The 18,155-nt window shown below is 36.9% G+C and overlaps 1 protein-coding gene across 3 annotated transcripts; it reads right to left on the minus strand.

Annotated features, from left to right (window-relative positions):
- Nucleotides 1-1,230: 1,230 nt before the first annotated feature.
- On the minus strand, nt 1,231-13,410 carry picalmb (phosphatidylinositol binding clathrin assembly protein b). Of its 3 annotated transcripts, XM_056756367.1 has the most exons (24): nt 12,860-13,408; nt 10,610-10,752; nt 10,414-10,489; nt 10,101-10,203; nt 9,753-9,846; nt 9,475-9,586; nt 8,957-9,063; nt 8,830-8,871; nt 7,829-7,840; nt 7,609-7,694; nt 7,335-7,458; nt 7,116-7,249; nt 6,934-7,025; nt 6,679-6,831; nt 5,591-5,674; nt 5,243-5,332; nt 4,645-4,755; nt 4,297-4,404; nt 4,136-4,166; nt 3,940-4,039; nt 3,802-3,861; nt 3,610-3,714; nt 3,249-3,360; nt 1,231-2,582 (listed from the first exon to the last, which is right to left on the minus strand). In XM_056756367.1, the coding sequence occupies exons 1-23, from the start codon at nt 12,987-12,989 to the stop codon at nt 3,268-3,270; spliced, it is 2,190 nt and encodes a 729-aa protein (XP_056612345.1). In that variant the 5' UTR covers nt 12,990-13,408; the 3' UTR covers nt 1,231-2,582; nt 3,249-3,267. The 3 variants fall into 3 exon arrangements, with proteins under 3 accessions (XP_056612345.1, XP_056612344.1, XP_056612346.1); XM_056756366.1 differs by lacking the exon at nt 4,136-4,166 and having other exon boundaries at nt 3,940-4,100; nt 12,860-13,410; XM_056756368.1 differs by lacking the exons at nt 5,243-5,332; nt 5,591-5,674; nt 6,679-6,831; nt 7,829-7,840 and having other exon boundaries at nt 12,860-13,402.
- Nucleotides 13,411-18,155: the final 4,745 nt, after the last annotated feature.

Below are 18,155 nucleotides of genomic sequence, written 5' to 3' on the forward strand. Positions count from 1 at the left end.
ATCCAACCAGTCTTTAGTGTTATAAGATAACACCAAAAATAGTATCAAGAACAAATGTTAGATTGTGTTACTAAAATTAGATCAAGAGAAGCTCTTTCTGGCAAATTAAATGAAATAAAGTTGTTATCTGCTATACAGCATGAAAAATAAATGCATTAATGCAATATATTAAATGTTAAAGCAATAATTAAGAAAGCAAATTTCTCACCACAATAAGCTCTTTAAACTTTTTTCTTTTGGATACAAATACCGTATTCGCGGTTGCAGGACATCGTGGTTTATTTCTGTCTAAAATGCAACAAAATCTCTCTGCGTTGGTCTCCCTTTTCCCCACATTCTACACGTTTTAACAACCACAACGAACGCATTGAATTATGAAGAATAACATTTCCTTGTAGTAATGAAACGCGTGCTGCACCTGTACAGTCGGCAGACACAACCACACTCATAATCAACTACTTTAGCATTATTAAAAATACAGCCTCAATGGTCCTGTACCAGTTATATTAATGCAGCCTATAAAAAAACGTGCCAATGCTCCTTAATAAATCAAAACCATAACCACTGGTCTGTGTTTATATAAAATGTTTAATGCTCACCTTGTTACCGCAGAAGAAGTTCAGTATCAGAAGTTCACGAGCGTCTCTGACGCGCCGAACAAAACGCCACATACACACTGTAATCGACGCTCGAGCAGGTTGGAGGAAAGCAGCCGTAACGTCAACATACGGTAGACCAATCACAGACGTTACGTGAGCGTCGAGTCGTCACACGCTTCATGCGCTCAATTTTCTCAATTTAATAATGGTTTAGTAATAGTGTTTCTTATCAAAATAATGAAAAAATATGGTAAAGTTTCAATTGTTATATGTAAATTTCTACGTAAACATCATTTATTGTGACATGCCTTCACTGGGAATTTCCGAAAAATTAAAATGTAGTCTTACTAAGCCTATAACGTTTATGTTAAAACAAGTTTAACTTAACGTTTACGTTTATCAAGTAGTAGTGAGGTCTTCAAATCAGTAGATAAGAATAACACAAGCAGAATAATCTAAATATCTATCTTTTAGATTTTAGATTAAATAACTACTAATAATTTGTACATTAGCCCATCCTAAACTGCTTCTGGTTACATGATAGATTAACTTCTAAGATGCCGTAATGGCATGTCTTACTGACTTGAAGGAACTTAAACCTTTCAAACAGATTGTGAAACAAACATTGATCTGTGGAAGCTGCATTTTATTTGAAAAAAGAAAGAATTCACTGACTTCTTATATCTTTTAAATACATAAACAAACAAAAAAATGATCCGTGAGGACGACACAGAAATTCTTCAGTAAAACGTAGGTGAATTCAGATTTGATTGAATTGCTTTCATCTTTCAAACCATTCTAGGCCAACCCCTGGACAAACTGCCTACATGATATACGTTTATATACATAAAAGCACCGATCAACAGTGCTCGGACCTTCTCCCAATCAACGATTCTTTTATTTTACATTAGAAATTTACAGCGATATCAATAACCCCGTCCATCACCAATATCTAAAGGAGCAGCCGGCTCGCATCCAGTATTTCTGGACTTTGGAGAGCAGGCTGTTTATTTGACAAGAAGTCTGAAACATGAGGGCAAATCTTAACATTCAGATCAGGGGCAGCCATGTCTAATGGTCTGTGTGACAATGATGGCATGCCATGCATAATGCAGAACACATCCCTTTCCAAGTGCAACACTTCACAGTCACAGATGAAGTGCTTTTTTACCCAAACAAATATCTCATTGCAAAACCCCCAAGCACAGTATATATAGAAAACCCGTTCACTAATGATTACCCTCCCAATAGCCTTGGGCTGCACACATTTCATCTACGGGAAGTTGTTCTAGACATTAAACTTAGAGAATAGTTAGTGCTCTATCATTTAGCTTACAGGTGTATTTTTTCACATAATAGCTGCTTTAAAATTCTAACCTTCATTATACAATCCAACACCAATGAACAATGTTGAATTATTGATCGTTTTTTTCCCAAATGTAATTCATTGACTCTCCCGTTTCCTTTTTTTAGGCATTATTCATAAATAAATACATAAGACACGCAAGAAATGTCTACTGGTGAATACAATTAAAGTCAAAACTAAATATGAAACAAACTTACTGTTACTATATTATAACACTTACTATATCAGATGCCGAGTTATACTGTGATTTAGGTCAACTTTCACCATGTTATCTCTTGCCAGACGCTCACGGTTAAAGAAAACAGATTATAGCCGGGAAATCAAACGACCGCATCTTAAAACACAAAATATCAAAGTCTCTCAATGCCCTCACCTATCTTAACGGATTATAAAATGTATGAGGAATCCCTTTATGGGTTGAACAGCAGCATCACTTGACATCTTAAACAAATTACGAAATGATTGCAGTATGCTCCCAGTCTTTCAACACACTTGATTTACATCTTTGACGTGGAGTATGTTGTGGGATTGGTCCGCTGAAGAGCATCCCGGCACAGAGGACAGAGCTTAATGGGTTGACATCGGGGAGCAACTTTATTTTGTTACATAAACTGCATCTAGGGAAAAACGGATTAAAAGAAAGGAAAATCAACGGTTTCTCTCGAAGCATTTTATAAAATAGCATGAAAATAAACAGGAACTGTTTTTGTTTCACTTCTTCAAGGGAAACAGGACATTCAAAAAAAGTAAAATAGTCAAAAGTACAAAAGTATAAGAAACAGAAGGGCTTGGTGATGTCAACAGGAAAATAAAGTTGTTTTAGAGGCGGGGCAAGTTTGAATAAAAGATTGCAATTGCAATATTGCAATTATTTTCTTCAAATAACAGGGAAAATTGTTAACCCAGTGTCCTAAACAGGAATGACATGATAGAAATAAAAAATGTTGTCTGATGTGATGCGATAACAGAGATAAACAGCGAACCTTTGAAACAAAGATATTTCAGTATGTAGGGCTATAAACTACTTATTAATCTTCATTGCTTGGGTTACATCAAAAATCTGATTAAGTGTACATAAAAAAGTGTTTAATCATTTCAAATCACTGGTTGCTTTATTGTGTTGTCCCCGGTCAGGACACCATGTAAAACCAACATTGAAACATTTCTTAGCACACTGTTCACTGACCATCACCAATGTCTCGCACAAGCCAAAGGTTAAAACAGAGTACACAAGTCATGCAAATGCATGCAAGACCGTCCACGAGCACAAACGCATGCGGTACCTAGACAAAAGACGAAGCTCTACAAGAAATCCTTGAGAGAGAGCTGTGCAAAGGGGTCTTGTCCTGGGGCTCTGAGAGGGCTCTGACTGGAAGGGCTAGAGGCAGCAGATGGCTAATTCAGAGAGAACAACATAGAGAGAAAGGAAAGAGCTTGGAATGACAGGGAAAAGCACACACAGAGGAGAACAGGAACGATCTGCACTTTGGGAAGGGGATCTCTGTCCCATGGCCCATCATAACACAATGGACCATGATTTTGGAAGAGTGTTAATAAAAAGCTACGTTCGTCATAAGAAAGACGTAACGTACGTTAGTTTAGGTTAGCAGTTTGAGAGATTGCACGTGTCACGTCGGACGTTACCTGTGCACTGGACATTGATCCGAAAGGGTTGGATGGCCTCATGACCGGTTGTGTGTACATCATGGGGGGCTGGGTCATCATTGTCATGGAGGGCAGCTGTGGAGGCTACATAAAAAAATAGATTTTTAAAACATGCGATTTTAACTTTTTTTTGACATCAAGATGTTCTAACAGCTCCAGGGTATTACTAACCATGCCATATCCCATCATTCCTGTAGGTGTTGTAGCAGGGAAAGCCACGATAGATGGTGGCTACAAAACAGATGAGAATTATTGAGAACAAGAAAACTGAATCAAGTGTCATTGTGTTGCATCAATGTACATTTTTACCATAGAAACAGGGTTCCACGTGGTAGACGGAGCATTTTTGGGTTGCCAGTTCATTCCTCCAGTTAATTTTCTTTCTCCCGGTTGGCTCCAGTGGATATCGCTTTGAGAAACGCAGGTGGTAAACATGAATATTAAACCAGAGCATAAGAAACTGGTTAAATCTGTACAAATGAGAATATCAAAGATCAAGAATTACTTTTTAGTGGTACCATTTCCAATACCCAGATCTGTAAAGTAATTTTACAGAAGTAAGTTCACATAGTGAAACATAATGGAGTAACAACACATTACAACTTGATTCAAGTAAAACGCTATTAAAACCACAGATTTGAAAAGCTTCGAATAATTCAAACTAACTTCCAACAAGGTTGGCCAAGGAAGAATCCAGATCATCTGACACCAGTTTCTCTGGATGCTGATTGGAGGACTGACTTGAACCGGCCACAGAGGGCTTCAGAATCCCTGCTGTGATGTAGACAGACAATGCAAGCTTATGTCTTTAGCACATTTCATACACGTGGTCAGTCAACGTGCTGGACATTGACTTAATAATGACGAAAAGATATTCTACAATTACTTATAAAGATCAAGCTATAAATATTTGGGGAATATATTTGAAAGGAATTACGTAATATACAGTACATAATAAATAGAAAAAGATTTCATGTACATGTTAAGTGGTGATAGTGACTAAATTGTCTTTACCATCTGTATCCAGGCTATTGGATGAAGCAGCTCTAGTACCAAAAACCGACTCAAAGTCAACACGCAGCTCCCCTGAGCAATGTGGAGGAGGCATATGTGGAGCTCCATACCCTTCGAAGGACACAAAAACTCATTTAAATTTATAGATACAGTACCATTACAAATGTTACAACAATAGACAATAACAGCAGATGTTAATGTCATGTGGTGCCAATAAATTAGCTTATGTCAATAGTCACATGATCAAAGAAGTAGAAAGTAAACTGTAAACATGCACATGGTTTACCTCACAGTCACCATAGGTGACTGATTTGTTTATAATTTGCTGGCAGATTTTAAAGATCTGTGTCCAGTTGCCACAAACCGTTTCCCGTAGCTCAACTCGTAAAATATGGTGCTAGCAATGCAAAGTTAATAGATTTGATTCCAAGGAGTGCACATACTGACAACACTGAGCGCTTTATTGCAACCAGCTGCTGTTTATCAATATTGAATACGATCGGACAGTATAAGAGAGGGAGTGGCAGAATAGAAAAACACTGATCACAAGGAGGGGTCAGAGCCATGCAACGCAAATCTCTAGCCACAGGCTCCCTACCTCTGAATAGGCCTGCTACAGTGGAGGGCTCAGACAGGAAGGGAGAGGGGTTTGGGAGATGCTGGAGCATAGACGGTTGACCGAATGAGTCTGACAAGCAGACAGGAAAAGGAGAAACACAGCAAGCATTACAATGTTAAACAGACATATAAAAGGCACAAAGACATAGAGAGATTAGTAGAAAGCGTATTAAACAGCAATATTGAGACTATACAGAAGGCATGAGAGAGGGCAAACATCATCCAATAGGGACACTCAGGTTAGTCATGTGCTCTCTACACTGCAACAGTGTCGCTATGTTTCCTGAGAGACAGGAAACATAGGTGGGATGGTTTGCCATCGTGGTACCTTGGATTAAGTGCTCTATCCGCACAGTGCGTTTGCAATTGGTTGATACAGATGAACTTGAATCAATAAAGGGATTGTACTGATCTATGGTAAAAAAGGAAAGACAATCATTCACTTTAGCGTCATAGCTTAAAATTTGAGCATTTACAACTTTGTGGCAGTTGGAACTGAAATGAAACGTCTTGGATGTAAATTCTGCAACTCTGAAGGGTCTTAAGGTGTTTTAAAAACATTTTAAATGATATTTGATAACAAAAATGACATACATGGTAAAAAAATATTTCACCATTTTTGAAATACTAAAAGGTCAAACTACAGAAATAAGGTTTGTCCACACCAGGACGATAATCAAGTGTGTTTATCGTTGACGAGACGAACTTGAAAGTGGATACATTTGAAAACGCATATTTCACGTTGTAGTTTATGTGGAAAACAGAGGGGTTTAAACAACGATGACCCATTTTACGTCATGTGATTCGGTTGTTTCGGCTGCTCTCCTGTTTAATAACATTCATGTAAGGTCAGTCATTCTTTAGATTAATTAAAACATTGCAAATATAGTACATCCGAAATATACTGCATACACGAAAACTGTACCATAAATGAATGATTTAATGGTCAATAAGTAAGTAACTCATCTAATTCAGTCTTTACCATCACAGTACACGATTTAGGACGCCGGGTTTGTTTTATATAACCAACAATGCATTTCCAGTTCCTCTAGACTAATACAACCTAATTCTGCTTAATTTTAGTATTCAATAAAGAAAACCTGTAATTACTGGAACAGCCCCTTTAAACACAGTGATCACAAATCTTTGTGTGTGCTTATAAACACAGACATAACTGCACGAGCATCTACTGTATAGTCCTGCAATTACAGCGTGCACTTTTACTCAATGGGCCAACCTTAACCCTTGCCTGCTTATGAAAAGACTTTGTGAAAAAACAAAGTGGCTGAAATTAATCACAGGCTCCCTGATTCGACACCACACAAAACATTCAAAACAACAAGGGACTTTTAGCGACTCCAACAAATAAAAAAACACTTTCATTGGGTGTTAGAAAGGAACTTGAAGAGTGTTTACCACCGAAAATCTCATGACCTGACGTCCTAGAAGAGAAACTAACACCATCTGATGACATAACAGGTAGATGAGAACCGTCAACGACAAGTTTGGTTAGGAAAGGGTTTAGGTTTGGAATGGAGTCATCGACAGCTTCAGAAGAAGAGAAAGGATCTGAGCAGGCATAAGGAGAAAGAGTCGAATAGGAAGACGTTAGAAGAAGACTCGAGTTAACACAGAATCTAGCATGCAAGGGGCGCGTGTGATAGATCTCACCTCCCCAAGCAGTGGCCACCGAGGGTCCGGGCTGGACGCCTTGCTGAAAGTTAGTCTGCATGTCAAAGAGGTCGCTCTCCATCTTCAATGCGCTGAGGATTGAAAATAAAACGAGTGAGAGTTTGATGTGATTTATCTCGAAAACCACAGATGAACACGTCAGAAACAATTGAATGGCTAACCCGTTGGAGCAGCTGGGTGTGGAGAAGAGATCTATGGCATGAGCTGTGCTGATGCTCGCCGATGTGGTGAAGACCGGAGAAGTGTCAGTCGTAGCGAACGAAGGTCGCTTCGAGAGCTCCTTCAACCTTTGTTCCTGTCAAAATAGAAAAGTAAACCATGTTTGAATAACACATCCAAATTAATTTCCTAAAACTAGAACTAAAGAAAACGTCTCACACCTTAAGAGCCTTCAAACGTGCCTGCTCCTCCTCCAAAGCCGCCTGCTTTTCTCTCTCATCGACTTTAGTGAAAGACATGCCAGTGTTGGCCAGAGATGACACGGCATTGGAGAGTGTGCTCGCCCTACAAAAACCACAGGCATAAACTGGGTTTTCCTCAGAAAATCATACCTTCCGTCGACTGAGACACACTGATCAAATATGAATAAATCCTCTGAATTACAGTTACAGTAACATTCATTTGTATTCAGCGTCGAGCGAATGATTAGCCCACCTGCTGGCGGCGGTGGAGTCCTTCACCTTTTTCCCTTCTAATGAAGCCAAATGTTGTTCCAGGGCATCCAGAAGACTGCTGGGGGCCTGAGGGGATGCAAAAACATTCACTCAGAAATGATGACCTAACTGCATAAACACCAATGAGAGGAGAATAATCCATTTCGATTGAAAATAAGAATTAAATAGTGCAGAGGAGTGCAGAAAAGAGGAGTACTTACACATACTGTAAACTGAAGGTGGACAGAAAGTGGAAAGATAAAGGGAAAATACAGAATATAAAGGTGGTCTTGGTCAAAAAAGTATTGCATGAGTTTCAAAACAGCGATTTGTTTCTATAATGCATGTAGCTATGATTTCATTTGTCCATGTTCAACATTGCTGGCTTGGTCTTTCATGTTATTTTAAGCAAATCTGTTTTATACCATTGAATGTGAAAGATCCCTGTACGTGACTATGCAGACACCTTATGTGATTTCTTTAATCCCAAGAAACCTTTGTTGTCAATACAAGTTGATTTTTGATGTTATTAAGGGTTATTAAGGGATGTTATTAAGTTCAGCCAGAAAAGAAAATTATGTCATAATTTTTTCAACGTAAATTTATTCCTAACCTATGTAAATTTTGTTGTTTTGTGAAAGATATTTAGAAGAATGTTTGTAAACTAACAGATCTGGGGTACGGTAGACTTCCATAGTAGGCGAAAAAACTTCTATGGTAGTTAAAGGTGCCCCAGAACTACTTTAATAAAAACAATCTGTGTTAACACAACAAAGCTCTTAATAGTTTTGGAACAATTTAAGGATGAGTAAACTACAGAATTTTGGGGAACTATCCCTTTAAGTGTGCCAATTTAACCATAAATCTTACAAACATCCCCTTACAAAAAAAAACTGTGATTCTGTAAGTTACTGTAAAACTTTATCTCGGAGCACATTTTGAGTCAATACACTCGTAACTGTGTCGTCAATAAATATCCATCATCAATAATCCCAACATTTCTATGAGCCCACAAGAAACACCTTTATTTGCTGTAGACAAGGAAAAGTTTAGATAAAGAAAGTGAGAAACCTTTGGTGACATGCCTCTTATAACCTGCATGCCATGCAGCTAGCAGCTGAGAATAGTGCATTTGTAGAAGAAAACAGAACAGTCTTGGAAAAAAGGACAGTTGCTAATGCTAAAAGACTACATGGAACCAGGATTAAAAGTGTCAACAAACCTGGGACAAGTCCGGTATATCCCCACGGTCTATTCCCACCTGCTGTGAGATGAGAACAACAAATATGTTACACAGCGTCGCCTAGTGAAGCATCTTCAACAACTACAGCAACAGATGAGAATCTCACTTCTGCCACTTTGAGGAACTCTGAAATCCGGGTCATTCGGGTGAGGAATTTCTTGTAGACATCTAGACCCTCTTTGCACTGTACTTTCTTCATATCAAAGTACTTTTCTGTGAAGGACGACAAGTAACAATTAGCATTTCCAATTAGCATTGGGAATATATCCGCATTCTCCGCCAGTTTTATTTGCAGCACATCTATGTAATCCCATGAGCTGTAAAGTTTTATATAGAGACAAAATTTTGACCAGAAACCAGGTGTCGTTCTACTAAAGGCATTTTGAAGTATCCTTTTATTATATAACAATAGCAAAATAAACAATCAATCTGGAATCTCAAAACAAAGAAGTATTTCGAAAAGTGCACATGCATTACTGTGCCCAGCTCCGAAGATCACTTTAACAAATTTGCAGGTTTAATCTTAACCTCAAATCAGCAGTATTATTCTTATAACTATAGGCATAAAAAGTTTAGTCATAAAGAGAATTCAGAACTGAAAAGAAACTATTGCGAAAGACCTACCCAGTAAATTAATAATCCCCTCATTGTAAGCAGCAAAAAGTCGGATGGAGTCTTTGAAGAGAAGCATAAATGCAGCATTGATAACCCCATTGGTGAGCTCATTGGCATTGACCTGGGCACACACACATATATTTAATCTCAAAACATTGAATACAAAGTCAAATCTACCAAAGAGCTAAAGATTGTACATTCATTCTTATTTAGAAAGTGCATATCAAACAATAAGCAAAGGCATGTACAGTATATGTAAATTCATCATTCCCTCAGCTCTAATTTACATTGAAATCGAGAAGCGCATCCATCTGGTTCTGTATAATGGGGATGGTTTTAAGGAGTTTCTCTGTGTTCATGCTTCTCATCACTCCATCCACACTGAGGAAAAAAGGATTGATTTTAAAATGGGTCAAATGACATTGGAGGGGATCAGCACATAAAGTTCAGTGCATGATCCCCAGGAATCAATTTAAAACCAGTCCTGCATAAATCCCTGCCACCTGTATCAAGTGAATAATTTACTGCTCAAATGAATCACTGTTTGAGTTACATAATGCACTTAATGCAACAATAACACACCAAAGTAGGAAAAACCTGCTTTCTAGCTACTCTACTAGCTACAAATTACTTACCCACGCTTTACTTTCGTAAAGTCAAATGCCACCTGTCGATACGAAACTGCTTTCTCATTCAGGTATCGACTGTACCTCCGAATGAATGTTGACATATCGTAGCCTAGGGGAACACAGAAAACTGAGCTCTGTTATTATAGAAATTACAAAACTACAAATTGCTAAAATAAGAGAAAGTATTTTAACACTGAAAACATTATACACTGAACCATTATTGAAAAGTTACATGTATTATAGTGAAACACAGTCTAATCATTAAAAGTCAAAAGAGAATTTAAATGACGTCTGTAAATAAATGAGGACAGCACTTCACCTTGCAGGCCACTTTTGTCCAGGAAATTACTAAGGTTGAATAATGTGTTCCTGGAAGCCAAGTACTGAATAAATCGCTGTAACGAAAATTACAAACAATGTTTAATAATACAAACTCATGTTCTCAGGACTTTGCTCTGAAAGTTTATAAATATCTTCAAGGAACACAAGTGGACAGGTCTGTCAAGGCCACGCACCTCGTTCCCGTACACCATGAGGTGATGTGTTGTGATCAGGGACTTGAAGACCACGACCCAGCTGGTGTTGGTGGTCCTCTCGAACAGAGAGTCTGCCAGCTGAGGAATGTTCACATTCATCTCATTGGTACAATGTATCAAATCTACAAGAGAGCAGAAGTATTCATTAACTACAGGTAAAAAGAGCAAAACTGAATCAATAAAGCAGATTTATATCAAGGGGGAGGGTTACAAAGTAAGGCAAAAATAATAATATGTGGAGGGAGCACATATGAAGTACTAAATAATCTTATATAGATATATAAAGAGCTTTATTCTGTATTACGTAACAGTACAGACATTGCACAGCCCGCTACTATTGCAATAGTGCAAATATCCTTAATTGAGGCACATTCATAAAAAAACACAACTGAACTAAAACAAAGTCACATGCAAACGCTAAATGCAAATAACAAAATGAAACTAACCCTGCACAGTTAAAATAATAGCATAGAAAGGCTTATCAACTTTTAAATGAGAGAAAATGCTTCTCGAATAATTTGCTGTTAATGTCAAAGGCTGAGTGTCCAGTCAAACTCCATAATATTAGATCAGACATGTGTCACATTCAATGACAAGGATCTCGATTGATTTAAAAACAACACTTTTGTTAATCAGCCAAATGGGTATGTTATCGGTTCCTGATAATCTCCCAAACATAAAAATCAAAGAACTTCTTTTAAGAGATAAAGATCCAGATATGCACACGGTGGGGAGAACTGCTTCAGAGGGGATTAGTCAAGCTTTTAGACATTCAAATATGTTTAGAGAACGGAAAACAAAATTTCTGAATGATTATATTCAGATGAGCTTCTTCAAAATATTTCTGAATAAAATCACTGTCTTTCCAAAATAATACACAGCACATTTTAAATAAGTAAACACTGTGTTGTAAAAGTTGACAAGGAATTTTTGATACGGTTTATTGTTGCAAAAACCAGTGAAAAACATAAAGGTTGAAAATCAGTCACGAACATTTCACGATATATGAAGATAGAAGGTTGAGATTTCATGGTGTGGTTTTTCGAACAGTTGGTTATCATCTGCCTGCAAAACACTACCAACTTTACACAATACAATTATGTTACCTTAACTGCTAATGAAAAAGCCCTTAAAATGTGACATCAGAAACATTCTCATGGTCCAACACAACTACGTCTATCTGACTGAACTAGCTGTTTACTTTTTTTTTTTTTTTTACATTTTTAGGCATTTGGCAGACGCTTTCGACTTACATTGCTTTATCCTATACATTTTACATAGGCATTTGCAATCCCCTGGGATCGAACCCACAACCTTGCGTTGTTAACGCAATGGTCTTACCACTGAGCTACAGGAAAGCTGTTTATTTTTGGCTGGTGACTAGAACCATCAGTAACATATGATGGAGCTTTAGAAATTATCATAGAGCAAGATATAAAGGCCTGCAAAACGGTCACTTTTTAATTTTTTCCCGTAACAGAGTTCAAAGGTCAACATATTCCCTCCTATATCTTATGTACTAGAGCAAAGACAAGAATCTGCAGACATGAGACAGACATAAATAGAGATCTATTCTCAAACACAGACTTACTAGACTGGCAGTCTACCAGAACCTCTCTGAGAAGATGCAAACCATTCACAGACATCACCTGCAAGCTTGTTCTGAGGTGCTGCCAAATGCATATTGTGCAACACTGATAAGAATGAAATGAAAAATCTGACATTTGTGCACAACACGTAACACTTTGCATAATATAACCTGTGTTCAATGGCATAAGAAACACTAATGTATTAACGTGACGATCTGTCCAATAATCAGCAATGATAATAAACGAACACTACTCTCCATAGTATGCCGGTGTTATGGATGTGTGCATGAGCTACTATAAACTATATTGGAAGTACCACAAAACATAAAATCATCATCTTATTGTGATCAAACCTTATGACAAACCTCTCACAAAACACTTGTTACTGGTTACACACACATAAAATTGATTGTAAGAACTGTTACGCTCCAAAAGCAACGCATGCGAGTTTGTTTACTGAATGGCTTGGTTTTCCAATAATGCAAGCAAAAGCTTCTCTGTGCACGTTAGCTTAGCACAGCCACGGCCTGCCCATTGTACACCAGCCTAAAATCCCAACAGTCTATTCAACAGCTGTTAGAAGACGCACCGTCACATATTCACAGCGGTAAATATAAGCTTCACAACAGATTATACTCACAATCCACGTGTTTCTTTTTCGGGCCCATGATTTCGTGAGTTGTGGCTTTGCATACTGTTTTGGATACGGCTGATCCTGTAACGCTGTGCTGAGCGGCAGTTATCCTGTCTGTAATGCTCTGCCCAGACATCTTCAATGCTTTCCAGCGATCGGCGATAAAACAATATTTCCTCGTTTTTCAATTCACAATGCTACTAAATTGCGTTCACAGTTCCTGGCCGACCTCCAAACGCAAAATGCGAGACAAAGATCGGTATGAAGCAGATGCTGAAACACAGTTATCCGCAGACCGAGACGGTTGTGAATCCAGAAACGATGTTACTAAATATCTCCCGCGAAATCGTTACATTGTTGTTATTGTTATAAGGCTGGTTGTGTGGTTCGTCTCTCATCCCTGTATCGACACTTATCCCGGCGTTTAACCTCCGTCTGTTTTATTCCTGTAAGAAGGATTGGAAAGCAGCGAAGGCATTCAGTGAAATGGCGGGCCTGTGCCGTTCCATGAGAGCTGGATGAATATAGGACACAGTGGCCGCTGATGCTGCTGATCCAGGATCAGACAGTGGTACAGTCACCCACACCTTTTTCCTTATTATGCACATGCTTTCATCTCCAGATATAGACACCGTTTGTTTTATTTACTCATTCAGTTCTTTAAATCTTTATCGTATGAATTGTGTTTGTTTTTTTCTCGTGGATTTTTATTTAGTTAACAGTTTGTATGAATAGTTTATTTCCGAAAAATCATGTTTTTTATTTTGCATTCCTATTAATATCAAGCAGTTTTTTGTTGTTGTATTTGAGCCATAAAAACTAAAAAAAGAATACAGCTTACTAACTCAATAAAACACAATAAAAACACGAGAACATAATAAAGAAACTTGATCATCTCATTTTGAAAACAAACTCTTTATGGTCCCTATTTCATAAACCTTTATTTTGGTTCTTATGCCGAACTGGTGAATCGTCTTTACACTATTTTTAGCAAGTTTTGCACTTTTTCAAAGAGAAATGTGCTTCTGATTTTCTGAAGGCACTTTTAAGGGATGCCGCGTTGACACTTCTCAACTCGTTGCTTTCTTGTTTTTTAAACACATTTTCAATAAAAATATCACACTACTACTATAACGTAATATAGATTAATATAACTTAAAAAAGGAGACGTGAAATGCATGTAGACTATATGCCAGTATATGCCCTGTTAGGTGCGCGAGTGAAGAAATCACGGGCGCGCTTTTTTCTCACGTCACCTGACATAAACACAAGGGGGCGATAGAGAAGCATATTGTTGATGGTAAAATTGGTGTTTTGTTGATGAGTGAACAAATTTGTGTCTAATTAATCTTTTCGTCGTTTCCAGTTAAAATGACCAAATCAGGACTATAAAACCTTCTTATATCTTTTTGTTTCTGTGTGAGCATACCTTTCTACTTGTTTCACTGTTAATATTTTAATTTAGCTTAAATACATACATATACATATAAACAATCATTGGTAAAATTTAACATAAATTTGATCAAGTAAAAGCAAACATATAAATAACAACATAACCAAATAACATCAAAATAATATGATTTTTATACTTTTTAATACTTACTTTTAAACACTTAATACTTAATTGTAAACACATAACAGCTTACATATCATTCAATCACAGCTAATCATCCTGTTGTTTTTGCTTAGAAATATGTTAACACTTTATATATATATGTAAAAAATATGGTATGGTTTATTTACTTTTTATTTGTTTAACATTATAAATGCATTAGTTAACCTGAACTATGAGCAATATAGTTTTCCAGCATTTATTAATCATTATGTTGAATCCATTGTCCATGTTTATTGTGCACTTTTAATGTTACTTTAAAACAGTTTTCCATACTGTCAGTTCTGGTCCTTGATTCTGATTGGTTGAGCCAGCCGAGTTCTGAGCCGTTATAAAATACCACGATTTATACTGAAATGACTGCATTACATTACATAACCTGAATATCCCTTTTTAACTTTATTTATGAAACCTTGCTATGCATATGGAAAAAACTTTTATATAAGCAATAAGCCCCACGAAGCAATGGATTAAAAGTGCATTTTATAACAGCTAGGGGGTTTTAGGCATCCCCTTCACATCGTGCCACAACGCAGCTGTTATAAAATGCACTGTAACCCAATGCATCTCTGTGCTTATTGCTTTATTTCACTGTAAACGTTTTTGCTGTAATTATGTAGCTAGTTGCAAGTAACTTAGATATATACTTAACTAATTTATTAGTTTGTTAAATGATAAATGATATTAAACATCAACAAGTCTTATCTTTACAGATAAAATTAAAAAATAACAGCCTCATGCAAAGCATTCTGGTAACCAGAAATTGACATTTACATTTTAACATTTAGTCATTTAGCAGACGTCTTATTCTGGGAACCAGAAATCCACATTTACATGTTTAAATTTAGTAATTTAGCAGACGCTTAAATGACTAAATTTATAAATGGATTTCTGCTTCCCAGAATGCTTTGCATGAATCTGTTATTTGATAATTTTCTGTTTTTTTCTAATTTTGGTTCCCTGAATGCTTTGCATGAGGCTGTTATTTTATAGTTTTTTTCTGTAAGGATAAAGACTTGTTAATGTTTAATGATCATTTATCTTTGAACAAACTGTTGCCCGTTAATAACATAAATGTAAATGTGCAGTAAGTTACTGGCAAACTTCCCCCAAATAGAGAAATCTATACAGACATTTTTCACATTGTAGGTTTACACATTTGATTTTATAAATGTACTACTGAATGCTGAAATTAAAATGGACCAAGATTAATAAAAAGTGTAATATTGTTTATTGTTTGTTCATGTTTGTTCAATTCAGACAACCCTATAACCTGTTCACTTTATCACTATATGATTAGACTCTTACAAAATATTTTTAAATGTTTAAAAACACTTTGTCAATTAAAACATAAGCATGGCAAAAGAATGGTAACTTACATTGATACAGGGGGAGCAGTTTTTCTCTAGTGAATTTGTGGATGACGTTTTCTGAAATGTTAGCTGACATTTCTTGACCTCTTTTGTAGCGGTAGTCACATTTCAAAGGTTTTATTATTCACGGGCACATAAAAAACAGGAATAAACACCTGTTCACCAAAATTCCCTCATTATTAGTTCTTTTGGATCGTTTTCAGGGTGGGGCGTTTGTTTTTGATGCCTTTGAAAAATCTGTAGACTGTACTTTTTCATTAATAAAAACAATTAAGCTATAAATCGCATTGATTTAATGCACTGGTAAACAAAAATGTTTTTATTATTAGGATATAAGATAAATTATGTGACAGGAACTTTTGACCTGTAATTAATACCAATAAGTTATGTTACCGTGTGAGTCAGATCGAACTGTAATAAATTAATCTGCAGAAGATGTAAAGGAAGCATGACATTTATGCATTTGGCAGATGCTATTATCCAAAGCGACTAACATTGCATTATCCTATACATTTATACTTAGATATGTGCAATGCCCGGGGATTGAACCCATAACCTTGCGTTGTCAACGCAATGCTCTTACCACTGTGCTACAGGAAAACTACATGAAGCACTCCAGCCACTTGTGGTTTTACTTCCCTATAAATACACAATAATAAAGGTGAAGTTTTAAAACCAAAATATACCAAATATATTAAAAAAAACTAGCGAGCCTAACCCCAACCCATAAATATGATCTCAGATCAGTCATCATTAAAAGTAATGGATTGTCATGTGATCTTGTAGGACAAATTAGCATACATACCTGACTGTATCTGGGTCATTTCATGGGTGGGTGTTGTAAAATGTAGTAGATGGTTTCAGTATTTATTCTGTATTCATTTCAGGTGAGAAGGGCTATTTGATCCTATGTAAGATGAATAGAATAACTGTCAAAAGTCTACATATTTGATTTCATAACAGCCTATGAAGTGCATAATTTTTCATGAAGGGCCCTCTCATCCCAGTTAAAATATCTGTTCCTTTTGTGTCTTGGGCACTTCATATTATTCAATATTATGTGTCAAAATAGGGACATTAAAGAAAATGATATTTAACCAAGTTCATCGTGTTTGAGGTCACAAAAACCTAAAGGATCGAATCAGAGAGAAGAAAAAGCTAAATCTATAGGTTTGTGGATCATGTGCACCATTTTCATTATCCTTAAAAAAATAAAAAATTCATTATATTCATTATTTGACATATTTGATATGACTGAATTAACCTGCTACATGAAGATGGAAAAATAGAAACACATTTTTGTGGTCAAATTTTCTACAAAACAACTGCACATTTGAAAACAAAACTATTTTGAAAAAGCACTGATTAAATTAGTAAAGATAATATACAAATTCTGCACAAAAAATATTTTAGCATGCGCTTCAATCAGTTTCAAATGAACTTTTTTCCCAAGTCAAAAATGGTATTCAATGTGCAGAGCTAGTCTGACAACATTAGGTTATGCCAACAAAAGTAGATTTTAAATGTTAGATCAAGGTCCTTATGTTATAGTTGCATGTAACTTATTTACCAGTTCGCATCTATATACATTACATCTCATTTACAAAAAAGGGCAATTTGTGATTGTATAGACATACACTCCCAGTATACCCACCAGTGTAAAGATGCATAATACTCCCCGTCAGGAGAAGGTCCCCACGACAACGGCCGTGTGTAGTGAATCAGCAAGCATTTATGGTTGAACTAAATGTAAGGAGCCAGGAGGCCACGTTTACAATGGCAGCCACACACTCACCATCATCCCCGATGGGCTGATAAAGACAATACATCCTTCAGTCACTTCAGCCATCGTTGAAAACATAATTTCCAGCCTTCAGTCCCACACTGAGCTCAGACATTATTGAGCGATGACAGAGACAGATCAAACCACGAGAAGGCGAGTGGGAAATTGTAAAAGCTGCTCATGTTTCTGGCTCCATAAAAAAGATTTGTTCAGCGCTTTGAGATTCTGATGGATTTTCCCATGTTGTCCTGGACAGCTCTTTTTGTTGAAGACGTCTGATAATGGCTCATTGTTTTGGACTCCGTAGGGCCCTGTGGTGCAGGCGACCCAATGGAGTTGCCAGACTGCCCATTCACTTACCGGCAGCAGGTGGACACGCATGGAGCGCACCTCACTTGCGGGCATCAGGGGACCGAGGTAAGATATGGTGCTCCACACTTTAACATTACCACCATTATACTAGTATACATAGCATGCAAGACAAAAAAAATCTGAAAAACCAAAAATGAGTGCACCTTCCTTTCCAGGTGTTGA

This window comes from Triplophysa dalaica, chromosome 9 (assembly GCF_015846415.1).
Source record: "Triplophysa dalaica isolate WHDGS20190420 chromosome 9, ASM1584641v1, whole genome shotgun sequence".
Taxonomy (NCBI): Eukaryota; Metazoa; Chordata; class Actinopteri; order Cypriniformes; family Nemacheilidae; genus Triplophysa; species Triplophysa dalaica.

What these genes read in the sequence shown, in the direction of transcription:
- picalmb (XM_056756366.1), bottom strand. Translation starts at nt 12,989, where the DNA reads ATGTCTGGGCAGAGCATTACAGACAGGATAACTGCCGCTCAGCACAGC. An exon ending in GATAGAGCACTTAATCCAAG is followed by an intron (nt 5,333 to 5,590) that starts GTACCACGATGG and finishes TCTGCTTGTCAG; the next exon opens with ACTCATTCGGTCAACCGTCT. An exon ending in CGTGGAACCCTGTTTCTATG is followed by an intron (nt 3,862 to 3,939) that starts GTAAAAATGTAC and finishes TCTGTTTTGTAG; the next exon opens with CCACCATCTATCGTGGCTTT.